The following is a 25,976-nucleotide window of genomic DNA, read 5'->3' on the forward strand; positions in this document are numbered from 1 at the left end:
AAAAAAATCCCTTTTCAAAAAACAGCACAGCAAAATGCTTTTCTAGAGGAGTAGAAAGAAAAAGAAGTGTCTGAGGGTACCCTGTACACAGAAACAAAACCAAAACTTTTGATACATGGGAGCATACATAAAACTTTCATGAATCAGGGACATTTTTTGAAAATAGTTTCAGTGTTTCACGGCTTAAAAATTTCCATCACAAATATTTTAAAAGATTTTCAGTAAATATAAAATTACTCTAGATAATACCCCAGTATAAAAAATATTTTATTAGGTTTATTACTTCCCTGAATTCAAATTCATCCAGATGCAGAATTACAAGGAAGAATGTAAATTGGGAGACTTGATTTTCAGAAATAGCAATCCAATAATAAACATGGAACTGTGTTTTAGAGTAGCATCCTCTCAAGACTGATTTCTAGAGTAAAAAGCTAAAATACCGAATTTGTCATAAATGAATCTGAAACGGTTTCCTCTGTGATAAACCTCAAGAAGTAACAGGTCCAAGTGCTGACAGTAATCTACACACTTTATCACACGCTTTTCTTGGGAAGCTTGCCATAAGTGCCTGTGCAATGCTACAAACAGGTAAAGGCAAACAACAAATATCAACACTCTGTCACTGCTTAATTCCCTCAAAATATCTTGAGCCCCCCTGCCTTGATCTGGCACGTAACAGAGGATATTCTTTAAATTACTTTGTCATGCAATTGTAGATTTCTGCCAGGATACATGAGAGTTTCCAACAATGACAGTGGTGCTATTTGCTGATCTCAGGACTGCAAGAGCACATTATCATCGCTGCTAACATTTAAATTCAAAGTATGCTATGCATTTTTATGCTGATGTGATTTCCATTGCATCAACCCAGAAGTATAAAATACTGAACATTTAAAAACTTAATATTAACATGAAAGCAAAGCTGCTTTTCCTCAATACATGTTCAAAATGGTTATATTTTTGGAAAACATTTTTCGATACAGAAACCTTTAAAGTCCCTCGATGTTTCAAGTGGGGTTTTTGCCTAGTGTCTCCTGATACGCAATGAATCTTCTCAAATTCATCTTCACGTTGTCAAGAACACAAAGCTGATCTGTACTATATTGTCCTTTGCCTTCTTTTCGTATCTGAAAAACCAAAAAACACATACTTTCACTAATGGAGAAGTTTTTCCTGTTAGATCCCCAGAAGCTGATCACGTTTAGAGGTTCTCTAGCAAGCCATGCTATCCATGCCTTTTGACAACACCAGCATGTTCTTGCGTGCACATTAACCACTATCAAATATTTCTGCAAGTCACTTTACTCTGATACAACATTTCTGCTTAAAACTAGGCTACTACTGGCATCCTATTTCACTCCTAAACCTGAAACATTCACTTACTAACTGTAGCTTTTCCAATTAAAGACCTTACACACCTAACTGACCAGATGACTGCAGCACTGTCAAATAATGGTAAGTGCTTAGTGATAAGACTATGGAAGTCACTCCTCAGACTTCATCCAACTAAGAAATAATATACTGAAGGCCATTCTCTACTTAAGACAAAGCCGTACTTAAAATTACAGCTTGCAATTTTGGCTGTACAGTTCTTGAAAATACAGGATAACGAACCAACAACAGAACAAAAATCCATATGCAACTACTGCAAGTTAAAACCAGAAGATGGGAATGTAAGCTCTTTCCCAACAAATTAGCTGTTCTCCTTCAGAGACATCTGAGGGATTATTTTTACAAGAGTTTCAGAAAAATAATCATTTGCACATCAATAACGCTGAGAGTATAGCATAGATGTTGCAATGCTGTGCTGTGCTGTTACTGTGATGGTTCTGTAAACTGCAAGGTGAGTGCATTTGGTTTTCTCTAAAGCAGAATAGCAGGAATTTAATTATTTGCTTTCATTTTTCCCCATCATCTTATAAAGTCATACATCCCTGCTTAATTATCTCTCCTAGCAGCCTAAATCACAAACCTGAACCCACACTGTGTGCTGAGACACCGAGCTGGCTGCATCTGATGCCTACCCTCATTTTGAACACTGGCTGAAATTCTTTCAGTGCTGGAAGCAACTTCATCTGTACTGCTGCTTTTTCTGCTTCTTTACCATCTGCAAATACATCAAAAAGGGCATCCAAGGCTTCCCCTGCTACCACAAGAGAAGATTCCTTCATAGCAACCTCAAGAAGAAATTTTCCAATCATCTAAAAATAAGAAAGAAAAATTGATTTTTCAAACAGTGCATAAGAAAATTTTTAAAAGTATGAAAAGTTTCAGGCTTGCCACACAAAGTTGGCTTTTTCACCTTTAGTGTTTCAGCTGTATCTTGTACTTTGGCCAAGACGCTGCCAGAAATTCCAAGGATGCTCACTACGTTCACTCTCACACTGGCATTGCTGCTGTGAATACTCGCTTCGCATAAAGCCAGGAGCTGCTCAGGAGTCATACACTGCTCAGCAAGGGAGAAGAAAGAAAGAAAAAAAAAAGAAAAGATGTATTAACATTTCCAGAGAAACTTTTGAATATGAAATTTAAGTAATGTGCTTATACAGAACACTCAGGCAAATTTGTAACAGAGAAACAGAAATTCCTACATTATGAAAAATACATGGATTCCTGAAAGCGTAATCAATAAGAGAACAGTTCAACTTTTCCTTTCAAATTCATAAGGTGTTTCTTCCAGAACTTAACTAAAGCTTTGTGAAGATGAAGGAAAAAAGTTCTGTGCCAAAAGGGATTTTCACAAATCTACCTAGCTCAGTAGCTATCCAGCTCGCTACAACTTATAGAAGCTCGTATTTCAGTTTAAAGCCAGAAAGGACCAGCAGCCCACCTAGTATTACATCTTGTATAACCAATCACTAGGCTTCATTTCTATATTTAGCTCATGCCCAATGCTGGATATTTAATTCAAGTCCAAAAAACATTCTAGGAAGACCAGCTTCAACTGGATGACATCAGGAAACAAAGAATCCATATGTCTAGGTGATAAGTTAGTAGATAACATACTTGTCATTATATCCATCTCACCCAAGGTTTTTTATTGCTATTTCAATTTTTAAACTCATTTCACTTGTTTATATAGCAAAATATTCCTGTAAGGTCTATGAATGTACCAGAGCATTTGAGCTTGATACCTCTTTACCTGGGAGATGTTCTTTGATGCCACTGTTTGTAAGAGAGCCCTCAAAGCACTGGTTATGGCTTCCAGGAATTCTGTGTCTTCAGAGAGTTCTGTTAAAGAATTGCACCCAAAGCCAAAAGTGAAACAGGAAGATAAGGATACAGGAAGCAAAGAAATATGAATTCCTTAATCCTTAACTTTTTGCTTCAGGTACTACCACAAAAGGGAAAAGCTAGATTTTCAGTGACTGATCTTGTAGATCGTAACCACAGTGATTTTTAAAATTCAGTACTAATTCTGGAAGTTAGATCGTAGGTCTTTATGGCACTTATTTTCATAGAATTGTTTGAGTTGGAAGGGACTCCTAAAGGCCACCTAGTCCAAATCCCCTGCAATGAACACAGACACCTACAGCTCCACCAAGTGCTCAGAGCCCCATCCAGCCTGATCTTGAGTGTCTCCAGGGATGGAGCATCCACCACCTCCCTGGGCAACCTGTGCCAGTGCTTCACTACTCCTTTTGTAAAAACATTTTTCTTATATCCAGTCTAGATTTCTCCTTTTAGTTTCCCCTTGTCCTGTCACAACAGACCCTGCTACAGAGTCTGTCCCCTTCTTTCTTATAGCTGCTCTCTAGATACTGAAAAGCAGCTATCAGATCTCCCCAGAGCCTCCTCTTCTCCAAGCTGAACAGTCCCAGCTCTCTCAGCCTGTTCTTGTCATGGAGGTGTTCCATCCCTTGGATCACTTTTGTGGGCCTCCTCTGGATGTGCTCCAGCAGGTCTACATCTCTCCTGTACTGAGGACTCCACATCTGGATGCAGTACTCCAGGTGAGGTCTCACATGGGCAGAGCAGAGGGGCAGGATCACCTCCCTTGCCCTGCTGATCACGCTTCTTTTGATGCAGCCCAGGATACAGTTGGCTTTCTGGCCTGTGAGGGAGGGAACACTGCTGGCTCATGTCCAGCTTGACATCCGCCCAAGTCCTTTTCTGCAGGGCTGTGCTCCACCCTCACACCCTCCAGCTTGTACTGATAGCAGGGGTTGCCACAACTCAGGTGCAAGACCTTGAACTTGGATTTTTTGAACCTCGTGAGGTTCACCTGGGCCCACTGCTCGAGCCTGTCCAGATCTCTCTGATGGCATCCCATCCCTTCAGCAGGTCAACTACACCACACAGCTTGGTGTCATCTGCAGACTTGCTGAGGGTGCAAAGGTGTGTTTCAAGCACATCCTGGTTAAGACACTTGTTAAGACTATTCTGACACCACAGTCAGAATAGAAGCTTGAAAACCATGCATCACATGTGGCCATATTACAGGAACTGAGAAATTTACAGAAGCTGAGGTCTTTAACTCCTTTCTTCTAAACTGGCTTTTTCAGACATCCAGAACATTAGGTTCTTTCCCATGGAAAGAGCATGTTTTCCAGTGGTTTAACAACCTTTCAGAAACGTACAATTCAAACAGTGAGTTATTCCTGTTTAACTACAAATTCATCTGTAGGAGCCATCACCTTCAGTGCACATTCTGTATTCTTCTAAGCTTTTTATTTTTTTCTTTAAGGTGCTCCAATTTTCTGGACTATTCCAGAAGCAGAAACTCTTGCTAACTTAATACACATCTCCACCTTTCCCACCTAAGCAACTGGAACTTTGTGGGTTTTTTTCAACCTGTAAGCCACAAAATTTCTTCTAAACACTTAGTGTCTTATCAGCTCTAACACTTTCCATTAGACAGCATTTAATTACTAAAAAAATGTTTAAACTAATTGAAGACCCTCTGTCTTCAGATTGTCACTTCTCCAGTTCCACCTAAGAACTTCTTGACTATTGCGAAGTATAACATGAAATCTTGCTTATGTTTTCACATTTATTTTAATTTCCTGCATTTTGTTTTTTTCAAGCACTATAGTCATATCACACGCTTTTAATATGACATTAAAAATATTTTAATATGACATTAAAAAAAAAAGTGTGTTTTGCAGGCAGATGCATCCTCAAGCAACAATGCAGAGTCATACTACACAACAAATAAGGACTGCATACACCATATCTGTGGTTACAAATGAAGTCACTTGAAGGAAGAGAGGAAAACCGATCCCCCCAAGCTTTTAAAAGACAAGAAATGACAAAGTTATGCATATGCTAGACTTCAACAGATCCATCTTAGGAAATACATTTTCTGTCAGTTTTGAGATTTGGCAGGCTTTTCCAGTCTCTAAGAATATCTCTGATTTATTGACGAGCTATACCACTGACCTTAAAACAAAAACACATTAGTAGAACAGTTTGAATGAAGCAGCTTATCAGGGAAGCAGATCACTGAGTTGGACTGAGCTGTTTTTTTTAAAGTCTTGGTTCAGCTTGTCTACTATTAGTAACAGAGATCATATAATAAATGGTCCAGTAGTATTATTGGAATGACTCTGATCTGATCTAAGGGATTGCAAGAGGTAGCTGGAAATGCTAACTGCTGTGTACCTGCATTAGGTCACCCAATACGGATACTAGCAGACCTATAGGGAAACCATCACATTATCTCTATGAAGTAATGTGTCTTGGAGGAATTACAGTGGATGCATTATAGTGTTCACCAGGACATATTTGATATTCTAAACCAGTATCATTTTTAGAAAAATTAAATCATCCATTTTATTGGCTTCTCTGTTCAAACTGAACCACCATAATAGCAAGAAGTAGTTATCATACGCAGCTGTTAAAACTTCGCACACTTTATAAAAATGTTTTCAATAAAGCTGTGCCATCGCATGCATAATGCATGTCCTGGAGACAAGAAGGCTGTCATCTTTCCTACTGCAATATGCACATGCATTCTGGAGATCTTTGCAACAGCCACTTCTACCGTAACTTCAAAAAATTCCTAGAAAAAATATACAAAAGACTGTCCTGGATACTCTTTTTTTTTCCCCTCACATCACTGTTTCCACATTTAAGGGGAAAAAGTTCCGTCTTCTTCATGACATGGCTGATTGATGAAAAACTGCTATTATCACAAATACATTCAAGCAAACCATTTTGGTTTCACAGCAAGGCAGGACTCATTTGCTAACTTAGTGATTTTCTTCTTGCACACACAGACATTAAACAGTCTTGCATTAGAAGTGTAATTGTTCAAGATTCAATTTGAGTAAACACGTTATACCATTGTACACTGTTCTGTCAACAAATTTCTGACACTCAGTACCCTGATTTTGAAAGATTAATAGAATACAATTATTAATAAAATGGCAATAAAACTTAACATGCATAGTAGCTACCTTAGACCTATATGATGGGCCAGCAAGCCCTCTGAACACCTTACCTGTTTTAGAAAAGATCAGCTGTGAGAGATGTTGTGCAAGTGACTGAAGCGCTGAGGCTCCTCCAAGGCAATCCACATCTGACACCAACAAAATGCTATGGAGACATGTTAAAGCTCTGCACTGTACTGTGTTCAGTCTGAAACGAAAATGAAAAAATGCACTAAGCAGACCTTTGTAAATAAATGCAGAAATACAGAGAAGGATCTTGAATTAAGGAAGGATGCGATCTGGTGTGCAGTTTACCAAAGATCTGCATCTCTTCATTGAAAATGAAGCATCAGATTGGCGATTTTCCAGATCTTAATAGTAACCCAAAGATGAACAATTCTTCTAAGAGTTCTAAAATAACTGAGTATATATGAAAAATAGCAAGAGAGACAATGAAATTCCTACTTTTTAATTAACGGTTTCCAAGACGCATTGTGCATACAGATGTCTAGAGCAACACTGTTCGGAAAAGCAGTTTTTTCAAGAATCTGGGGAGGGGAAAAAGAAAGGTTTAGCAATAAAGCTTTCGTTTTTCTTTTCTAAAGCATGGGGTGGGAAGACTGAAATTTTAGCTTTATGTCAAACAGATACCTCAAGTGAACGTATTTCGTACTTGACTATCCTCAGAGCTTTGAAGGTAACAGAAGTCTCACATGCTAAAAATGTCAGAATCTTCCTCAATCACTCAAAAATGTAGCAATCAAACACAGGTTAAGCACAGCATTTCTTAAGTATCTAACTGTACATCAGGTGATTTTCTACATCTCTACTATTCTTTTTTATTTTTTAAGTCTTTCTTCTCACAGACTCTGATAGAGAATTTTCAGATAGTTGCAAATCTAAAAGACCTTAACATGAAACTTGCATGCTATTGCATACAAAAAGCCCTGAATATTTTCACCTCAAATGAATGCTGAATTACCCTAAAAGCTGGGTTCTGATCAGGAATTTTATCTTTACAAGCCCATATAAGAATGACCAAAACGATTCTGGAACAACTTAATTCTTGTCAGTGTCAAATACTGTATTTCAGACACCGTGTATTAAATAGGGTAAAAGAGGAACTTGCATGTTTTCAGTGCTGACTACTGTCATTCACACAGGCTACTTCCAGTTCCCTCGGCTAACATGGACATTTGGCAGCCAAGCCTCTGATCAAGGTTCCCTTTCTTTTTGCAGGTCATCTCTTGCACAACCAAATCAAGAAATAACCTTTGTATTTGAAAAAGCCAAATTAATTATAACAAAACAAAATGGCCAAAAACCAAAAAAGAAACAGCAAAGCACAAGGTTTCTGAAAGATACAAATCTTCTATTCCAACTTACATCATTTAGGCAAAGACAAGCCATGAGATGTTGCTACATCTCTAGGAGAAAACAAAAACCAAAACAACAACAACAAAGCTAAGCTGTCTTAAAAAAAACTTCATCTTCTCCAGATGGACTGGAGCAATTTGTTTGCCTAACCTGGGATATAAATCGAGCACAAATGAGAGACTGCAGCACACACTGGAAACAAAAGAAAATACCTTCTTTGGAATGAGGTTGTTCAGAAATGCCGAGTGAACCTCCGCAGACAGGCACAGGGGTGACATCAGCAGCCCACTGCCCTCACTGTATGAGTTTTCCATAAACAGGTCACTTTCATCACTGCTGGAGAGCTCTTCCCACTCATCATCAGAGGGATCTGAAAACAGAAGGCAAATTTGTAAATGCTACACCATTACTGAATTATACCTGGCTCCAGCTCTTGGTTTAAGTCTCAAGTTCCAGTGCTCTAATGAAACCCATGTAACCCAAGAACCATTAAGCCACAGTTATTAGTACCACTTTTTTTTTTTTTTAAACTGTCTTATTAAAAAAAATAATACTAATTTTGTATTCACTCATGGGACATGTATTCTTATGGAAGAGATTCTCCAAACACAGACACCTCATTCTCCAGTATTAACTATGCTTTACTTAAAGATATCAGATAAAGCATAAAAGAAGCATTTCTTGAGAAACATTAAAGGTTTACTAAGATTTTAACTTGGATTGTACCTGTTTGCTTTTTGAGGTAGATTCAAGCATGCAAACACATTCGTTTAACTTCTTTAACACCTGTAATCAGTTTAAGGCAACTGTTTTGTCTAACAACGCTGAAGTCACAGAGAGACATCTTCTAACTGGGCACTAATGGAGTTGGATGAAGGTGCTGCTCTCTTCACAGAAAGCTAGTGAAAAGGAAATCATGACAACAAAGCCAGCCAAAGCAGTCTAAATCAACTCTGTCAGCTTTTTCAGACAACATATTTTAAGTAAATTAAAAGTATAAATATATAACTTAAACTAGGTTGATACTTTCTGTAAAGACAGCTGTGGGGAGAGGTGCTGAGGTAAGGTTATCAATGGGCGCAGCTGCAGCAAAGTAAATAATGAGCCCATGGCTAAAAGTTGCCTTGGCCTGAGGAGCCCAAGTCCATCACTTACATTTAAACTGATATTTCTATATCCATAGGATTTACACTAATCTATCTAATGTTTCAGATTTAGTTACATTTTAACTGGTGCACAACTGGTGTTTACACAAATCCTAAGTCTACAAGTAGGAATAATTCTCCTCACTGACAGAAGGAACTGCTGCCTCTGTTAAAATATCAAGTTATTTAACTAATGTGACAAAATTATACATATACATATTCACCTCCGTGTAATCTTGTCTGACAAAATACTCACATGTCATCTAGCTCCTACAGTGACTACTGCGATAGCCACGCACTTCTTCTGTGGCAAAAGGTAAATTCATTCACTTAAAATACATTCATTTGCATTTATTTATTTCACCCGCACTGTGCACCTCTATTAAATAACTTCTAAGAACTTACTTAAAGGTGACGACTACCGTTTATGTGATGCAAAGGAACTTGTTAGGCTGTGACCACTTGATCACATGGGCAAATTCTTTTGCTTATGGCAACACCCAATTAATTCTACCCCTACAATGCATTCATGTCACTACCTTCTGCATGACAAAACACGTCATCTTTCATATTCTACCAGGCAAGGCCCTGCCCCACTGCGAGAACAAACATGCAAATAAAGCTGACACCTCCCTTTCAGTAAGTTTCTTGCAGATGGAAGCTTTTTTTTTTTTTTTTTTTGTTAGAAGCAGCATCTTAAAGCAAGGAAGAAAACATCTCTGAAAATTAAACAACCACAATACTAGCTGACCTCACAATTCAGCAACAAAGACAAGAGCAGCGGTATCACAGCTCAGAGAGCAGAAACTGGACCAGCCCACAACTAAGATCAGGTTTCTTGTAATGTTCTTGGAAACACAGGAGCATTTTCAATGGCAATCCTATCCTAACTAGGGCTGGCAACCTACAAACTACAAATTGGACAACAATGTCAGAGTCTTCTGACTCCTTCCTCCATGCCTGCTAAGGATGAGAGCACCATTTCTCCTCCAATTGCCAGCCAGCAATCAGTAAAAAAGATCACCTATTTGCCAGCCTGGTTATTTCCCTTAGTTCTGTGGCAAACCAAGTGTTTTCATGAACTCAGGATAATGGCAAAAGCTATTTTAGTAATCAAATAACTTGAAAATTAAATCAACAGCTGCCTCTGGATTCCTCTTAATTTCTACTGACTACAATTCTGTCTGCCCATGAATGGGTAAAAGTACTGCACTGAAATACAACACAATCAACCTTACATTACATTGAGCGAATGGTAGAATATGCAGCTTATCCACAAGAGATTTTCCAATTAAAGGGGAGAGCTTATGAATTACAGCTCATTAGATGAGAAATGCAGTTATGAAAGAAGCTTCATATATTAGGTGCAGAATTTCCTTGCGCCACAAGAGAAAAAAATCACCAGTGGGAATACCTGGATATTACTGTGGATTTTATTAGAATCTGAAAAGGTTTACCTACAAAGTTATCTCCTATATGGTTACTTTTCCACCAGCCTCACAAATTGTGTTAGTAACTAAAATGTTCAGGTTTTTTTGTTTTTAACAGAATTTGTGAATCACTTATTTGTTTCCCTGAGGATCTGGAGAAAAGCCATCAATGTAGGTTATCAGAGTTCAAAAAAGATATCCTATATCTTTGACCTACTCCCCCCTCCAGTATTTTTCTTAAAAAAAAAAAAAAAAAAAAAAAAAAAAGCTCATCAAGGCAGAACTCTCAACAGTCTACATCTGCACTGCTGCTAGAGTTTCATGCAAAAGCCATCTCTACTTCTTTTGCAACACAAGTAGTATCTAAATGTAAGATGTGTAGTCATTCAATCAAAACCAGAAGACTTCTCTGCTTAAAAAAATAGATACCCCATTCCTGGAACAGGATTCACCTCCATATTGTATGAGATTAACACTCAGACTGCACTCTAACTGAACGAAGAATTTGTTGCAAGACTGTCTCTGGAAATATAACTTTGGCACAAGCACTCAGAACAAAGCCTTCCCCCTTAAATCATACGGTATTTGCAGTAACATGCAAAAATGTGTCAGCAGTAGAAGTCATTGAAATGAGAAAAATACTTAAATAAGTAACAGAATTAATTGTTGTGATTCTCAACCAGATGAGGGCATCAGGAATGACAATTCTATGCAAATTCACCACAAAGGCTTAAGATCACCAAATGGCAAACTAAACGTGACTTATCCCAGAAACAAAAGCCACACGATCACTTGCAATGGAGGGAGAGATTCCTACAAACCTTCGCTGCAGCACATATTAACTATGATTTCCAGAGCAGTCTGCTGAGCCATCAGTAAGGCTGTCACTTCTTTCAGTTCCCATTTATCAGACTAAAGAAAAAAAAGGTGCAAAATTTAATTTTGGAAAACAGCATTTCAGTGCAATTTAAAGCATCTAGACTGTCAGTGAAAAATACAACCCAGCCATTTCCTTTCTCATTCCCCATCAAAGCTGCGAGAAAACACTGAGATTTATCTATCATCAATCCAACAGATATTTCAGATGATCATCTCTACTAGGGATCAAATTTTACTTTTAAAAATGTCATCTGAGCTGAAGTTGTAACAGAAAAGATTACTAAGATGTTACCTAAAGTCCTAGCAGAAATATGTATTTCTATTTTATTTTTCACACACACAACTATGAACGCATTTGTTATCTCCCTGCAATCTCCACTCACAACTGAATGCTTACAACCATTAAACATCGCACTCACCTTATGCAGAGCTCAGGACTTCCCGCACTAGCTAGAGGTAAAAGAGTCAGATAAGCCTACACTTCCCACTAGCTGACAAAAAGGAAATGTGCATTCCTTATGTGCTGCTCAACTTGACCGCATTTGAGCAACTTGTGCTGAAATTCTCCATGTTCAGCTTTGAAGTCTTAGCTAAAACAGACAAGCTCTTTGGGAGCTGAAATTAGTGACTGTAGCGGCTAGTTACTCTGGCAAACACTAGACAACAACAGCCAGTTAAACACACAAAGCTCCCAGAGCCAGCCAGCTGCACTTACTGGAAGCAGGTCTGAAATGTCATGTTCTCTGCTGACTTTTCCTTTAGGTATTTCTTCCATGCCATCATCTTCACTTATAGCACAGTTGTCTGTAACATCAGTCATGTTTTCCTCGGTTTCTGCCTCTGCTGCAGGTTTTAATCTGTTTTTTTCAGCTTCATTCATACGAATAATTGTTTCACCAGCATCTATTGCTAATGATTCTGAGAAAATCTTCAGAATTGCATTAACCATGTTTCCCAGGCTGCCTGGTGGAATGGTTTCCTTGATATTCCAGATGGTGCCTACACATGAAATAGTTAAAACATAAAAATGCATTAAAATATCAAATCCCAGCTTTGTAAGAGATATTTTGTGAAGACACAGCCTCCACGATTTACAATACCCATGGGTTATAATTCTGTATGAGTCTACAAGTCTCTTCTCCACAGATTTGCAAGTTTTCTGTTTAGCATTTCATACACTGATATGTAATAACTGCCTGATATCCACACCTCAAGCTCAGGGAAATTCCAGTATGTAAGAATACACATAGTATTTATAAGGAGTTACGTTGACACTTTTACCTCTAGGAAAATAAAATTAAAATCCACAAGATGATCATTTTCCAAGGATTCTCAAAATTAAACTCATTTATTGCACTCCAGTACTAAAAATCACCATGGTTGAGCACTTGAAGTAGAGAGGAGAGCACGAGGCAGAAAATCTGAGGTAAAAAGCCTACACCTGGTAAGATCAAAACAATTCCTGTACTATTTATTACTGACTCATTTGACTTGTGAAAACCAAAAGAATATTTAAAATGGATGTACACAGTAACAAATTCAGAATCAAGCATTTGAGACAATTCTTAAACTATCTACAGACATTTGGGTCTACATTTCATTCAGAACAATGCAAAACACAATCCTAAGAGGCAGAAATAACTTTATGAACCACCTATGCAAGCACTGCTTACAGCTAATGTCAGGGCAGCATCACAGCTGAATGTCAAGATGAGAAGAGGAAGCCTCCCAGCTCCCCCACCCTCCTTCGCCACCCAACACAACAGAAGGAATGTACCAGACACTCTACCTGCTATCAGTGTTCTCAAAAGGATGTGCTTCATTGTGCTCTCTGGACACAACATCACTGTTTCCAAGACTTGCTGTGCAGAGGCATTGAATGAAGTAAGGAGATCTGGATTGTCTTCCGTCACTGCCTGTAAGCAGTTTGCTGTAGCAAAGGAAAAAAACAATAGTTAATTAACAAACCCAATAGTAGATTTCAATCTCCTTACCACTATACTCTTGAAAGTTGGAATAATTAAACACGGGAAAAATACGCAATGCAACATCATATTGTAGCAGCACGACACCATCCTTCACAATTTGTGGTTGAGATTAACAGACGTACTTGAGCAAACATGTTGCAGGTAGGGCAGTGAGGACAGTGCCAGGTCAGACATGGGACTTGTATCAATTTCAGCTACATGAAATTCAGTTTCTGCACTGTATATTGATCAGGGAAAACAAAACAAACAAAACTGCTGCAAGTATATACACCACCAAGACCATTGTAAGACCATAATTGCAATACTACTCATAAAAATGTGTTCACAGTGATAGGAGCCACTTGATTTTTTTTGTTTTGTTTTTCAGATGGACCATATCCTTTGATATATTTAAAAAAAAAAAAAAAAAAAAAGACATCCAGCACTTTCTTTCCACGGAACTTTTCCTCCCATGCAACCACCAAGGTTTCATTCCCCTTTCGGATTTCTGAACACTGTATTGTTCAGAAAGGAATTCAAAGTCTCATATTTGGTGTACAGTTTAAGTAACGCTAAGGCAGGTGCATTATGCAGCGGGTTTGACATCAGTGTTACATTCAGACAGTAAAGAAAAGAAACAAATCTAGAGATCCCATCTTCTCTTTTTACAACTTACCTACTGAAATAGCCAGATCCACATTTGTGGAATATTTCTTCACGTAATGTAGCACAGCCTCCAGACATCCTTCTTTATTGAATATGGATACTGCTGTACTGTTGCATTCACTAATGCATTAAATAAATAAATAAATAATCAATAAAACAAACATTTTTCCCAGGGGAGAAAAAAAAAAGTTCTTCTAACAAAACTTTAAGTAACACATACTTGGTATTTCTCACATTTATAGTTTTAAGACCCACCTAAGAATGACGTATTAGCCAAAGAGCTAATCATGGTTATGGCCAACCCTACAAAACATAGAAAAAGGGGGCTGGGATACCCCAGATACCTCTGAGGAAAGCTGCCCTATGCCAGCTGCTTCCATACACACACACCTTATTCAGGAGTTTATTGGGCCAAATGCAGCCTCCTGCAAGCAGAGCCAGCCTGACAACAGCAGGCAGCACACAGCTGCGGGCCCTCAGCCAGCCCACATGGATGACTTCACCCTCACATCGCGACAGAGACCAGGCTGCTGCCTCCTCAATCACTGCAGTCATTTACTCTGCTAAATGACTGCTGCCCAACCTCCAGAAATGTACACCAAACCAATGCGTCGTTTATTTCTGTTATCAACCGTGGAATTTATATCTCTTCAAGTTTTCACAGCTACTTCAATTTTTCAACTAAAATATTAATACAAGACAAATTCTAACTAAAAAAAGGCATAGGACCTAGCTAACTACAGTGTTCTTCAGAAATCCACTTTTGAAAATACTCTCTCAGCATCAAAGCCAGCTCCAGTTTGACCAGTACCAAACTTAGCAATGATGCCAGCAGTTCATGGTCAGAGCCACAGGGTTCAAAACACACAGAAGGGATTTAGAGCACACTTAATGACTGCAGTTCCTCTTCCAAAGTGTTTGTTTCTACAAAAGCAGTCATAAAAAAAGAACACTGAAAATTGGCCACGTACTCCATGCGTGGTGCTGAGCAAGCAGTTCCTGCACTGCTCTAGATTTCAACCCCTTAAAAAAACACTTCACAAATAAGGCCTCAAGTCAGCAGCCAATCAGACTGACAGGGAACTCCTTTGCAACACTGCACTGAACAAAACAAAATTCTGTATGGACCAGAAACGTGCAGCTGTTATGAAATGAAGAGAAAACAAAAATGAAGGAGAACTTTTAGAAGAGTTTTGTATCATTTAAATATGCATTTACTCTCCATTTACTTAGTGGTTCCAGTGCCGACTACTAACTGAGCTACTCATATTCTTTTCTCAAATAATTATGCATATTTAATCTATCAGTGCTTCGGTCACTACAGGGCAGTTAGTTCAAATACTTAATACTAACTTTTGGAAAGACCTGCAGTGGGAGTAAGCAGTAAGAAGAACAAACCAAAGCTCAAACATCCACCCCCTGTATTACAGTAGGGACCGACAAGGCTGCACGTAGCATCACCCAACCCAAATTGCACGAGTGTCTTCAAAGAGTCTATGACAGAACGCATTCAGAAAACAGCATCCCAACTTAGGATGACCAATGGAAAGAAACTAATGACCACCTTCACCTATTTTAAAAATCCTTCACTTACAAGTTGATCTTCTATCATGGATTACTTTTATACTTCAGATGTGGACCCGCCACATGGCTAAGCAAGTCACGTGCAGAGGCTACAGGCAGAAATCAGGTGGGCAGCTGAACACAGCTGCTCGTGCAAGGACAGCCGCTTCCTTTCTGCCTCAGCCACCGTGCTCTTTTGGGAGCAATTTAATTTAGCTCTTCTAAGAGGCCAGTGCTAATGCAGAACTCACCACACATTCCACAGCAAGTTGATAGCCTCGTTGGCTATATCTTCAACATAATTTTTGTTCACCTCTCTGCGTTTCTTCGGGGAGAGCTGGTTAGCATCTAGTCCATTGCTACACTACAACCAAATAAGAGAACTGGAGTTGGAAAGCAAGCCAAGAGAAAAGCCAAGACAAAATGTTCAAAGCAGAGAGAATTGAGAGCTCTCATCAAGCGTTTAATATCAGAAAGCCTGACTACTTTTCTGTTCTCTGTGAAAACTGGGTCACAGTGGGATTGAATGATTGTTTTCTCCTGTAGAAACAGACTCCTACAGTACTAGCTTCGTATTCAGACTTCAGAAACACTTTATTAAAAAAAAGAAATATTTAGCAATTTTAGAACCTGAAAAGCCATTTCTTGCTAATAGAGCTTGTATGCAATTTTCTAATCTAATCTAATCTAATTTTCTAATCTAATCTAATTTTCTAATCTAAGCAGTTCTAATCACAAAAACTTATTCAGCTACATATTTTGCTGTGCTTCACAGTAATGCTATTACTCATATTTAAAATATACAGAAAATGCACAGAAAACGATGGTATTGTTCAAGGTTGCTCATACAAAGACAGCAGCTGACAACCCAATGCAGTTTCCAAACTGCTCTGCAAGCCTGGACCAAAGAACAGTGCTGAATACATACTGTTTTAGAAAAGCAGTAACTACTCAATTCTAATCTCAGCTTTCATTAAGACAAAACTGTTCACCAAGAAACCTCACTACAATAAAGATGTGCAACATAAATGTTGTATCTGAATCCCGACAGACAGAGCAGACTGGTCTTAAATGTCATTCCTGACCCCAAATTTCCAGCCTGCTTAAGCAAAAACCATCCCACGCAACACAGCTTACCACAGACCCACACTGCCAGCTCAGGAAGCACATAATTTTGTAGTGTTTTAGATTTACATTGTTGTAAGTCTTTTTGAGTTGTAGCAGTGTAGGTTTACCAACAAATCCTAATGACGAAAAAGCAACATATTCTGTATCATGTGAGTGATACTCAAAACGTACAGCAGCTAACACTCCAAAAGATAAGAAGAAGCTATGAGATCTACTAAAACATTCTTCTAAAAACCTCTTGCAAATATCTTATCTTGAAAATGCTACAAAACATGGAACTGCTTTGGAAAGGAAGATATGTAAAGGGCTAGATCAGTTTAAAAACAGACTACGAATAAACACACCTCTTTGAGAAGTGCCACAAGGGGTGTCATGATGTCTTGTGTCACCATGTCATCACAGACTTCAAATCCTCCGCATGCACTCAAATTTCTGTGAAAAAAAAAAAATTGTTTGGATCAGATAGGTGACTTTCTAGAAACGTTTAATAATATTTTTCAACCACGCCAGGAGTCCCTCACTGTAGCACTGAACGCTGACAACCGCTTACCGGAGGGCACCCGCCGCAGTCTCACGCACAGCCAAGCTGCGGTCCAGCAGCATGGGGCCCAGGCAGCGGACGACGTCCCTCTGCAGGAAGGCCGGGATGACGTGCTGCTGCTGCAGCAGCCGCGAGATGCTGGCACAGGCGTACTCCCTCACCTCGGCGCTGGGGTGCTGCAGCTGTGGAGACACAGAGTCAGGGGAGCGGGCACACAGCTGGTCTGTATCGTGCAGAGGGACTCAGCGGCCTTTTGGCAGCAGATCACAGCTTCTCAGGAGAATCAAGGGCCTTCAGCTCCCGAGCAAGTTTATAAACCTCTACCTGGGTTATGAAGTCATCCCTATGAGCAGACAAACCCTTTTCCAGGTGCATAACGAGAGGGCAGCAGCTCAGACATGGACCTGACGCCAGCTGGCACTGGTGGGATCTGAAACCTACTGCTGTTAAAAACACATGCAGAAATGGGAGGGGGGAACGCTTCCAAATACAACAGCCATAAAAGACAACAGCATGAAGAAAAGCTGAAGAATCCAAAGCTACACGAGTGCATTAGGCCAGAGATATCTGCCTCAGGACAACAGGAGCAGCCCTGGTCCATGCCCACAGCCCTGCTGTCGGGTGGGCATGACAGAGCAGCTGCAAGGGGCCACAGGGATGGCTGAAATGTAGCAGAGAAGATCAACACCTGCTGAACAGCAGTGTGAAAAAGCAGTGCGTTCCCTCACCAAAACCGATGGGATCTCTCAGCCCTCTCACTCTGGCATTGGTGTATCTGTGTACTTTATTTATTTATTTTTTTAAATAGCAGATAAGTCAGTCCAGAAAAATAACCAAGCAGTGCTTTCTTCCATCAGTTCACTTGGGTGAAGTGAACAAACGGACTTATTTACCTAAAGGAAAGTAGGCTTTTACTTCCAATACTAATGCAACCAACACAAGAAGGTTCCAACCACAGTTTCCATCAGTAACGCTTAAATCCAGAACTGATGAGCGGTGGACGAGCGGCCGACCCCAGCCACGCCCAGCACGGCGTCTCGATGCCTGCAGCACGCCGGCCCGGCAGGCAGGCAGCAGCCACGCACGGGGCAGCGGCAGGGCCGGGCCGCCTTCCCGGGCCGGGTCGGGAGCGGACGGTGGCTCCACGCCGGGCACCCGGGAGCGCCGAGGCCTCGGCTCAATAACGACGGGCAGCGCCGAGCCCGCGCCTCCCCCCGCCTCCCTACCGTCCCCCGCTCCGCACGCCCGGGCGCGGCCTCTACGGCCCCTCCGGACCGGGCCCGCCCCCCCCGCACCTTCTGCAGCAGCTCCGCCGCCGGCTCCTCCTCGGGGCCCTCCTCCTCCTCCTCCTCCTCGCGGCGCGGTTCGGAGCCGGTCGGGGAGAAGGGGGCCCTCCGGAACCGCCGCGCCCGGCTCTTGCCCATGGCTCCGCGGCACCGCGCCGCTCGGCGCCGGCGCACCCACGTGTGAGACGCGGCGCAGGCGCAGCGCGGCCCGGGAGCGCCCGGCTCGGGGCCTGGAACGCGCGGCGGGCTGACTGAAAACATTCCTCCCAGCAGCACCCGCACCAGGTGAGTTACAGGCAGTAACAGTTGGAACTGCGGCTGTTCCCTGTTCTCTCGAGACCTGCGCTTGCGCGGTAGGAAGAAGATAACGTCTGTTTATACAAAGCTTTTATTTTATACACATTTACCTACAAAATATACAACGGTTAAAAACGACGGACGGGCAGAAGAACTGCTGGAAGGATCGCAGAGGGCCAATGTTGATGCCCCCGTGGTCAGTCTGTCCACAGGCTGCCTCAAGCCAGCCCAGCCCGCAGGTAGGGTCTACAGAAGCTGCAACAGCCGTGCAGTTTTAGTCAACTAGAGCTTGAGAATTTAAAAGGCACCTTAAACAACTTCAGCTCTTAAAACTCTTTGCAAGTGGAGCTTTCCAAGAAGTTACAGTTCATGCAGGTAACATCCAGACCCCGCTTTTAACACTTGGAATAACACGTTACTGTATTGTGGCACTGTTTTCTTCACCAAATCTGAAGTTACAGATTTTTTACAGTTACAAATTTGCAATACTAGTTTCATATTCAGACTAATCACAGCCTAAAATCCACTCAGTGTGGTCTTGTGAATCAAGATACAGTACAGTCTTACAATCAGGAAGATGCAAGCATATTTAAGACAATTTTAAAAAGATTAAAGTCTTCTTAAAATAGCAGTGCTGTGAACCAGATCAATGAGCTACAGGTGACCACAAGGAAAGTGGCTGGTGCACTATACATATATACACACACAATCTGACAAATGTGTTCCTCAATATAGTTGCAAAGTTCTTAATATAAATATTAAGACCGGTTCTCTCCACCACAGACAGTCTCTGCGAGCCTCTTAACCATTCCAGAAACAGCGACCAGACGAGGACAGCTGTAATGAGTAAGTGTGCTAATAAAACATCCTGGGAATGGTACATGGTCTTTTCAATACTGTTCATGAGACAACAAAATTCAGATAGCAATTTTTTTTGTCCTGAACATTGGTGTTAATCTGCTATTTACAATAGCTTACAAATACACAACACAAATGAGGTTTGGTTTTCAAGTTCAACTTCATAACCAATTCACATATTTTGCCTGTATGTTCTCTTCTAGCTGAAGTAAAAAACTGACATTAATACTGAAAAAGAGGTAATCAGAAGTAGCAAAAGCACTGATATGATAACAAAGAACTTGGATAAATAGTCAAGAAAGTAATATTGCACGCTTTCACTGTCAATTGTGTAAGACTTTCATTACTAGGCAGCGACAACCAGTCCTGTTTGGTGGTGGTGGCTTTTTTGCTGTCATAGTACCTTAAAAAAAAAAGTCATTTTTGGTTTCCATGGCAGTGGAAAAAAACGAAGGAAGACAGCCCTTATTGAACATGAGGCCTAGGTTTCAAAATTAATTTTCCAGTCTGCAAGACAGAAAAAAAACGGAAAAGGTTTAGACCTTGAAAGCTGAGCCAGGTTGCACTTCAAGTTCAATTTTACAGGCTAAGTTCAAAATGACAAATGAAACAACGCTAAATATCCTATACTCCACTTTTGCACACACCCACACAATTTGATAACGTGCATACAAGCGCTGCTCAGAAAAAAAATTATACTTTGCATTTCTTTTTTAAATATTTGCATCTTAATAAAAGGTGTAGAGAATGAACCGCTAACACTTACATCATCACAGGACATATTATATTCTGCCAAAACAGTTCGACATCGAGCTGCTATACTGTGTGGGCTGTGTCAAGGAAAGCAGCCAAAATTTGTACGCTAGCAGCTAACTGAACACACAACAGTAGCATACACCAATACACTAACTAATGACTGAAGTACTTAACTTGAAAAAACATGATCAAAGGATACATTGATGGTGCCACCACTCTTTTATGTATTCCAGCAAAGAACAAGCCTATTAGAGTAATACAGCTAATTGTGAAAAATGGGTGATTCCAAAGTGATGTGAAAAACGACACCTAGGAAATAAATCTGATTAGTTTTAGCATATACTTTCTACAAACAGACAGAAAGATGCTGTCTAGTTCACTGAATTAAAAAAATACTGCTCTTAGTCATTTCTACACACTACTGAACAGTTCTTTAGATACACACTTAAGTGGTAGTATTTTGGTAAGCATTGTCCAAGGACATAGTACATAACTAGTCCAGATGGCTTGAGAACTAGAAGTGATCTTGCAGATCAACCTTTAGCCTTTTGACTTTCGAGATACTACAGCACTTAACTGCAACACCGGGCTATGAAGCAGATTGCATTCAGGACTAGCACGACCTTTACCTTTTGTGTCTCTGGGTCTATTAACCAGTTCCAAGCACCAGTTGCTGTGCAGACTGATACCACTATCAGAATCACTGATAAAAGAAAGAACAAGAATGTGAGTATCATATTTTACTCCTATCAAAAGCAGTATTTTTTTCCCCAGCAGTGGCTCGTAAGCAGTTATTTCTTCTCCATATCTAAGGGAGAAAAAACCTCTCCTTGGAAGGTAGAAATGAAAATATGTAAAAATAAATAAATAAATAAATAAATAGAAGTTTGTTTCACAGTACAGACTCTGTACAACTTTCCTGTGTAGGTACAAAAACCTAATTTCCTTCAAGTAGAAGCATCCCAATGCTTTGAAGAAACACACTTTCTAAACAACACAGCTAGCAAAACTAGGAGGTGGAAGACCGGAGTTAAGAGTCGTACCAAATATTCAGTATGCTATTTCAGCTTATGCATTGTGAACAACAGAAATGTAGCACCATTAAACGGCAGATCAGAACTAAAGCTTTTATCCTGCCAGCTCCTCTATGTAGGAAAAAGCCTGAAGAATTAGCACCAGCAGTTTCAATGGCACAGCTAAGTTGTATTATACTCCCCTCCAACCTCAACCAACCACTTAGCAAAGAAAGTAGATGAAAAGGAAAACAAAACAAAACAAAAAAAACACTTAAATGGGAGCGAGAAAACAAAACAAATCCAGAATGAGTTCAGAAGAATGATCAACACACAGCAAATGAAAAATGCTAGACACAAACTATAGCAATACAAGACACTAGTTTGATTTTGAGAGACTATAAAGGGCTGGAGAGCAGTGGGTGATGAAAAAAGAAAGAACAATGACAAAAGTAGAGAAACCTTGTGTTCTATTGCACATTCATAAAGCCTTGAGGCTTTCACTGACAGCCTTGCAGATCTGAGCGTTATCTGTTGAACGTGAAGCTTTGGATACAAATAGACTTTTACCATGATAAAATAATCAACAAAGAACAAAAAACAACACACAAAGACACAACGTGGAGCTGCACACTCTTTACTGATGCTAAAAAGCCAAAACACAAAACAACACAAAAAACAGCAACAAGTTAATTTTTTTAAAAAGAAAGTTGGAAAAGATCTACCTAAAGCATAAACTTCATTTCTGTATGAGTACTTCTTTTCTGGGGTAAAAGGAGAAAAAACGTAGGATTGAGAAATACCCTCATCATACAGTAAAAAGTCCCTCATACACAAATTACAAAACTAACAAAAGAGTTTCTGAGTATGGAAACTTCAGCAGAATCTTTGAAGCAAGAAGCAGCCTATTTCCACCGTGGACTACTGATCTGAAAATTGGCAGCACATCTAGGGTACGTTCTGCTTCCCTCCTCCCCTGTTTCAAACTTTTCTGTTAGAACAGATGAGGATGCATTCTGCTCTTAATTCTTTCTGCTTCAGGACCCACTGCTATAATTTCTTCACCTTCACTTTTAAGGACTATTTAACCTAGTCTTGTTTGATTCCAGAAACTGAAGTGTTTGGCTGGGCAGTACAAGCTTTCAGAAAACAAACAAAAAAGCAGAACAACAAAAAACAACCCAGCAACAAACAAAAACAAAACAGAAAAAAGCCACAACACATGAATATCCCAACTCTTGCAGAAAAATTCAGCCTTGAGCTTGTTCTATCCTGACATCTGGCTAGAGTGTTGCTTTTAAAATCATATATACTAGGACAACTATCCAAGCCATTCTGCATATCAGATATAAACTCATCCAGTTAATTCATACAACATTATTTTATTTGTCAAATTTGTGTTCAGCAGTGGTGGGAATGCTCAGTGGAACCCAGGACATTGCTTCTGAACAATAACCATGCAAGTATTACACTTTAACTCAAGGTGAACACATTACTGCCCTGTTGCAGAGAGTGACTGCACGCACACCACAGAAACTGTAAAAAAAATCATAAAGCAGAGATTGTTGTTTGGGCAAACATAAATCAAAGATCCACACTGGTATATCTAAAAACCATTTAAAGAGAATCCAGTTTATCCCTTGGAACATCAAACTTACTTCTCCAACGTCCTGTAGCCGGTTGCAAACACGCAATATATTCAGTGAGCCTTCTTTCAAAAGCTTTGAGATCTGAGGAAGATACATTGTAAGTGTAATTAGATCTTCATCTGCTTAGTCATGTTGTGATGTAAAAGATAAAAGGAATTTGCTTTTTTCCCCAGCACATTCACTTTCTTAAACAGACAGAAGAAAACAAATGCATTCATCACATAGATGAAGTAAAAGCAAAGTCAGAGTAATTCCACCCAACTCTAGATGAAAAGTGTAATGATGACATTATACTAAACACAAGAAACATTTCTTCTTATAGAAAACAAAAATGATTAAGAACTTGAAGTATTTTAAGACTTCTTTAAAAATACCTAGATTTAGAATAGCCTAAATGGCCCCTTCACACACAAATAGATAACACATTTTTGAGATTAATTACATCAAAAAGCCTTTAAGTTCTACTACTGATATATATATATAGGTGGAAAAAAAAAAGAGGTTGGCTATTTGCCAGCTGTTCAATGATTACTTGATGTAGCATAGCTTTCATGACTGTATTTTGTAGAAAACTTAATGCCATATGTCATACGCAAAGGGATACAAACACATACATACATAAGCAGCAAATGCTAGTTCAGTAATCTTACTACAATTCTTTTTTTTTTCCCCTCTAAATAGATGCTTCTCCTTATTGCCATTGTTTTCTCAAGATCTCTCCATTTAAATTACTGTTAAGAGATGAACAGCACTTCAAATTCATACTCCTAATTTGTGTAAAACCCTTGCCAACCACCACTTGTCAAGGATCTGTTTCACCCCAACCATTGCTTGTCAAGGAGCTGATTCACCCCAAGCCTATGTTAGATTCAATCCTCTGTTCAACAAGGTCAATATTTGACAACATTCAGTCAAAGCCAGAATTCTGCCCAGAGTTAAAAAGTTTTACTAACAAACACATAGATTTTCAGCTGAAGTGTTTCAGTTAAGAGCACTCTGAAAATCCTTTCCCTCACCTTGCAGCTATTGCTAAGTTATTTAAACTATCATAAAGCAATCAGATAATAAGGAAAAAAGAATAAGTATTATAATCATTACTAATGCACTTTTCCAGGTTTAAGCTTACACCCAAGAAGTGGTTGTCTTACTTCTTACATACTACATAGTGGGTGCTGCATACTTCTTACACCCAAGAAGCATGCAGCGAGTTCATGGCAGAAGATGATGGCGCCCTGTCTGCAGCCACAGAACAGCTAACTGCACTAACAGCTATAGCTGGTCCGGCAATTACAGCTAATGACCGGGGCTCCCTGAGCAGCACCAAGCCCTGTACCAGGCACTGCAGCACGGAGAGCATTGCAGGAAACCTGCTCCAAGTGTGCTGTCAGCGAGAGCTTTGAAAAAGAGCATCCCATAGGCATAGGGGCAAGCGGCCGACACCTCCATCCCCAAGAAAACACCTGCGTTATGCAGACACAGTTAGAATAATAACACAAAGCCACCGAACTTTCTGAAAACGGAAACCTAACGCTACAGCTTTGCTTATTTTGGGGGCCCGCACTGCAAGAGCAGCCCCCGAGCGGGGCAAGACCACCCGACGGTCGCTTACTGGCAGCCTCACACCGCTGCAGCTCAGGGGATACAAAGCCCTGACTTTTAAATGGGACAGAAAGGCGAAGGCCCGACAGCGCACGCGGCTTTCAGCGAGCCCAACGCGTCCCCGAGCCGCTCAGCTGCCGCCGCTCCCGGGCAGGGCCTACCTATGGGGTCCGCTAAGCCCAGCAGCGCCAAGGACGGCCAGGAAAGGGCCGCAGCCCGCCCTACACCCAGGACAGAGCCCCGAGGATCAATGCCGCCGTACTCACCCTCCGCCTGCTCCAGTGAATTCATAGCGGGCGGGCGGAGGGCAAAAGGCAGCGAACGCCAACCCAGCCCAGCTCCCACCTTACCCGCTACCACCGACAGACCAGGCCCGCCCCGCCCCGCGCGGCGCCCGGCCACGCCCCCAGAACAACACCGCACCTTATTGGGCAGTCTCCCACTTCCCACGCCCTCCTTAGCAAGCGCGGTTCTCATTGGTCCCGGGGAGCCAAGGGGCGTGGTTTTGGCAGTGAGTGGGTCTTTAAGAGGGCGGCGGCGGGGAGGCGTGGAACTCTGTGTAAAGGAGCTAGCAGCTGGCGCGTTTGTGGTGGTTGCTGGGGGCTTGGGTGTGAGACTCATTAAACTTCCCTCGTGAGTGGAGGCTGGGCTCGACATTGTCTTAACCCCTCGTTTTTCTGGGTACAAGCATAACACCTGAAGCACTACTCTTGAGAAATAAAAAAGTCGGAAGAGCGGGTTCGTGAGGCGCGCGGCAGTATCCTGGCGGGCGGCACCTGGCGTTCTCGCCCGCCGCTCCCCTCAGCGCGCGCGCTGCCCGCCGCCCTCAGCAGAGCTGTCCCTGCGCGGGGCCGCAGCGCGGCGCTCCCTCAGCAGAACGTCCTGCGCCGTGCTGCTCCTGCCCCGCCTGCTGGAGCGGGGCCGCATCGCACCGCCGTGTGGGGACGGCGGCGGGCCGTGCGTACTCTCTGGGCGGTACGCAATGCTCACGGCGCTATTTTATTTCTTATTTTTTGGTAAGTTGTAAGCGGCCTTTCTGAAGTCCTGAGATCAGCAGTCACGATCGCGAGGTCCCTGCTGCTGCCTCCCGCTGTCCCAGCCGGGATGCTGAGGTAACTGAAATAAAATTTCCCGAAATAAGAGCTTTTCAAGTTTAAATGGTGTGATTAGCGACTCGTCCTGGGGCTGCGCATTACACCCTGTTTTCAGCTAACCGAGTCCGGGTCGGTGTCCGTCGCCGTCCCGGGGTAGAGCTGTGAGCCCGGCGCTCAGCTCCGTCCCCGGTCCCGCTCGGGTGCCACCTACCGCCCGGCTGGTGCCTTGCAGCTCCGCAGCGCCGTGCCGGGCCGTCCTTACCTCACGGCTCCAGCTGCCGCGCGTTTCTCTGGGATCCGGGTGCGGTATTTTTTATTTTTTTCTTGCTTGGAAAGTTGGTCGTCATATAAAAC

General features: G+C 41.2%; 3 protein-coding genes across 6 annotated transcripts in view; 1 reads left to right on the forward strand and 2 right to left on the reverse strand.

Annotated features, from left to right (window-relative positions):
* Positions 247–18,549, reverse strand: HEATR3 (HEAT repeat containing 3). The gene is made up of 15 exons (XM_021408596.1): positions 18,366–18,549; positions 17,080–17,252; positions 16,874–16,961; positions 15,653–15,765; positions 13,849–13,958; positions 12,995–13,135; positions 11,921–12,204; positions 11,148–11,238; positions 7,964–8,121; positions 6,840–6,922; positions 6,446–6,582; positions 3,143–3,231; positions 2,303–2,446; positions 2,025–2,201; positions 247–1,127 (listed from the first exon to the last, which is right to left on the reverse strand). Exons 1-15 carry the CDS (start codon positions 18,492–18,494, stop codon positions 1,008–1,010), a joined length of 2,037 nt encoding a protein of 678 aa, XP_021264271.1. The 5' UTR covers positions 18,495–18,549; the 3' UTR covers positions 247–1,007.
* Positions 18,727–25,247, reverse strand: CNEP1R1 (CTD nuclear envelope phosphatase 1 regulatory subunit 1). 2 transcript variants are annotated; one of them, XM_021408606.1, is made up of 6 exons: positions 24,879–25,247; positions 22,939–23,010; positions 20,897–20,970; positions 20,467–20,576; positions 20,278–20,332; positions 18,727–20,018 (listed from the first exon to the last, which is right to left on the reverse strand). In XM_021408606.1, exons 1-6 carry the CDS (start codon positions 25,183–25,185, stop codon positions 19,977–19,979), a joined length of 660 nt encoding a protein of 219 aa, XP_021264281.1. In that variant the 5' UTR covers positions 25,186–25,247; the 3' UTR covers positions 18,727–19,976. The 2 variants fall into 2 exon arrangements, with proteins under 2 accessions (XP_021264281.1, XP_021264280.1); XM_021408605.1 differs by having other exon boundaries at positions 24,795–24,950.
* ZNF423 (zinc finger protein 423) overlaps positions 25,103–25,976 on the forward strand; it is a 234,897-nt gene continuing 234,023 nt past the window's right edge. Inside the window, exons 1-2 of one of the 3 annotated variants that reach the window (XM_021408570.1) lie at positions 25,103–25,161; positions 25,550–25,640. The gene's annotated coding sequence lies outside the window, so the exon portion shown is untranslated. Of the gene's footprint in view, positions 25,210–25,549; positions 25,641–25,976 lie in introns of all 3 variants that reach the window. The other 2 variants (XM_021408568.1, XM_021408572.1) reach the window with 2 other exon arrangements.

Source organism: Numida meleagris, chromosome 10 (assembly GCF_002078875.1).
Source record: "Numida meleagris isolate 19003 breed g44 Domestic line chromosome 10, NumMel1.0, whole genome shotgun sequence".
In the NCBI taxonomy this organism is placed as follows: Eukaryota; Metazoa; Chordata; class Aves; order Galliformes; family Numididae; genus Numida; species Numida meleagris.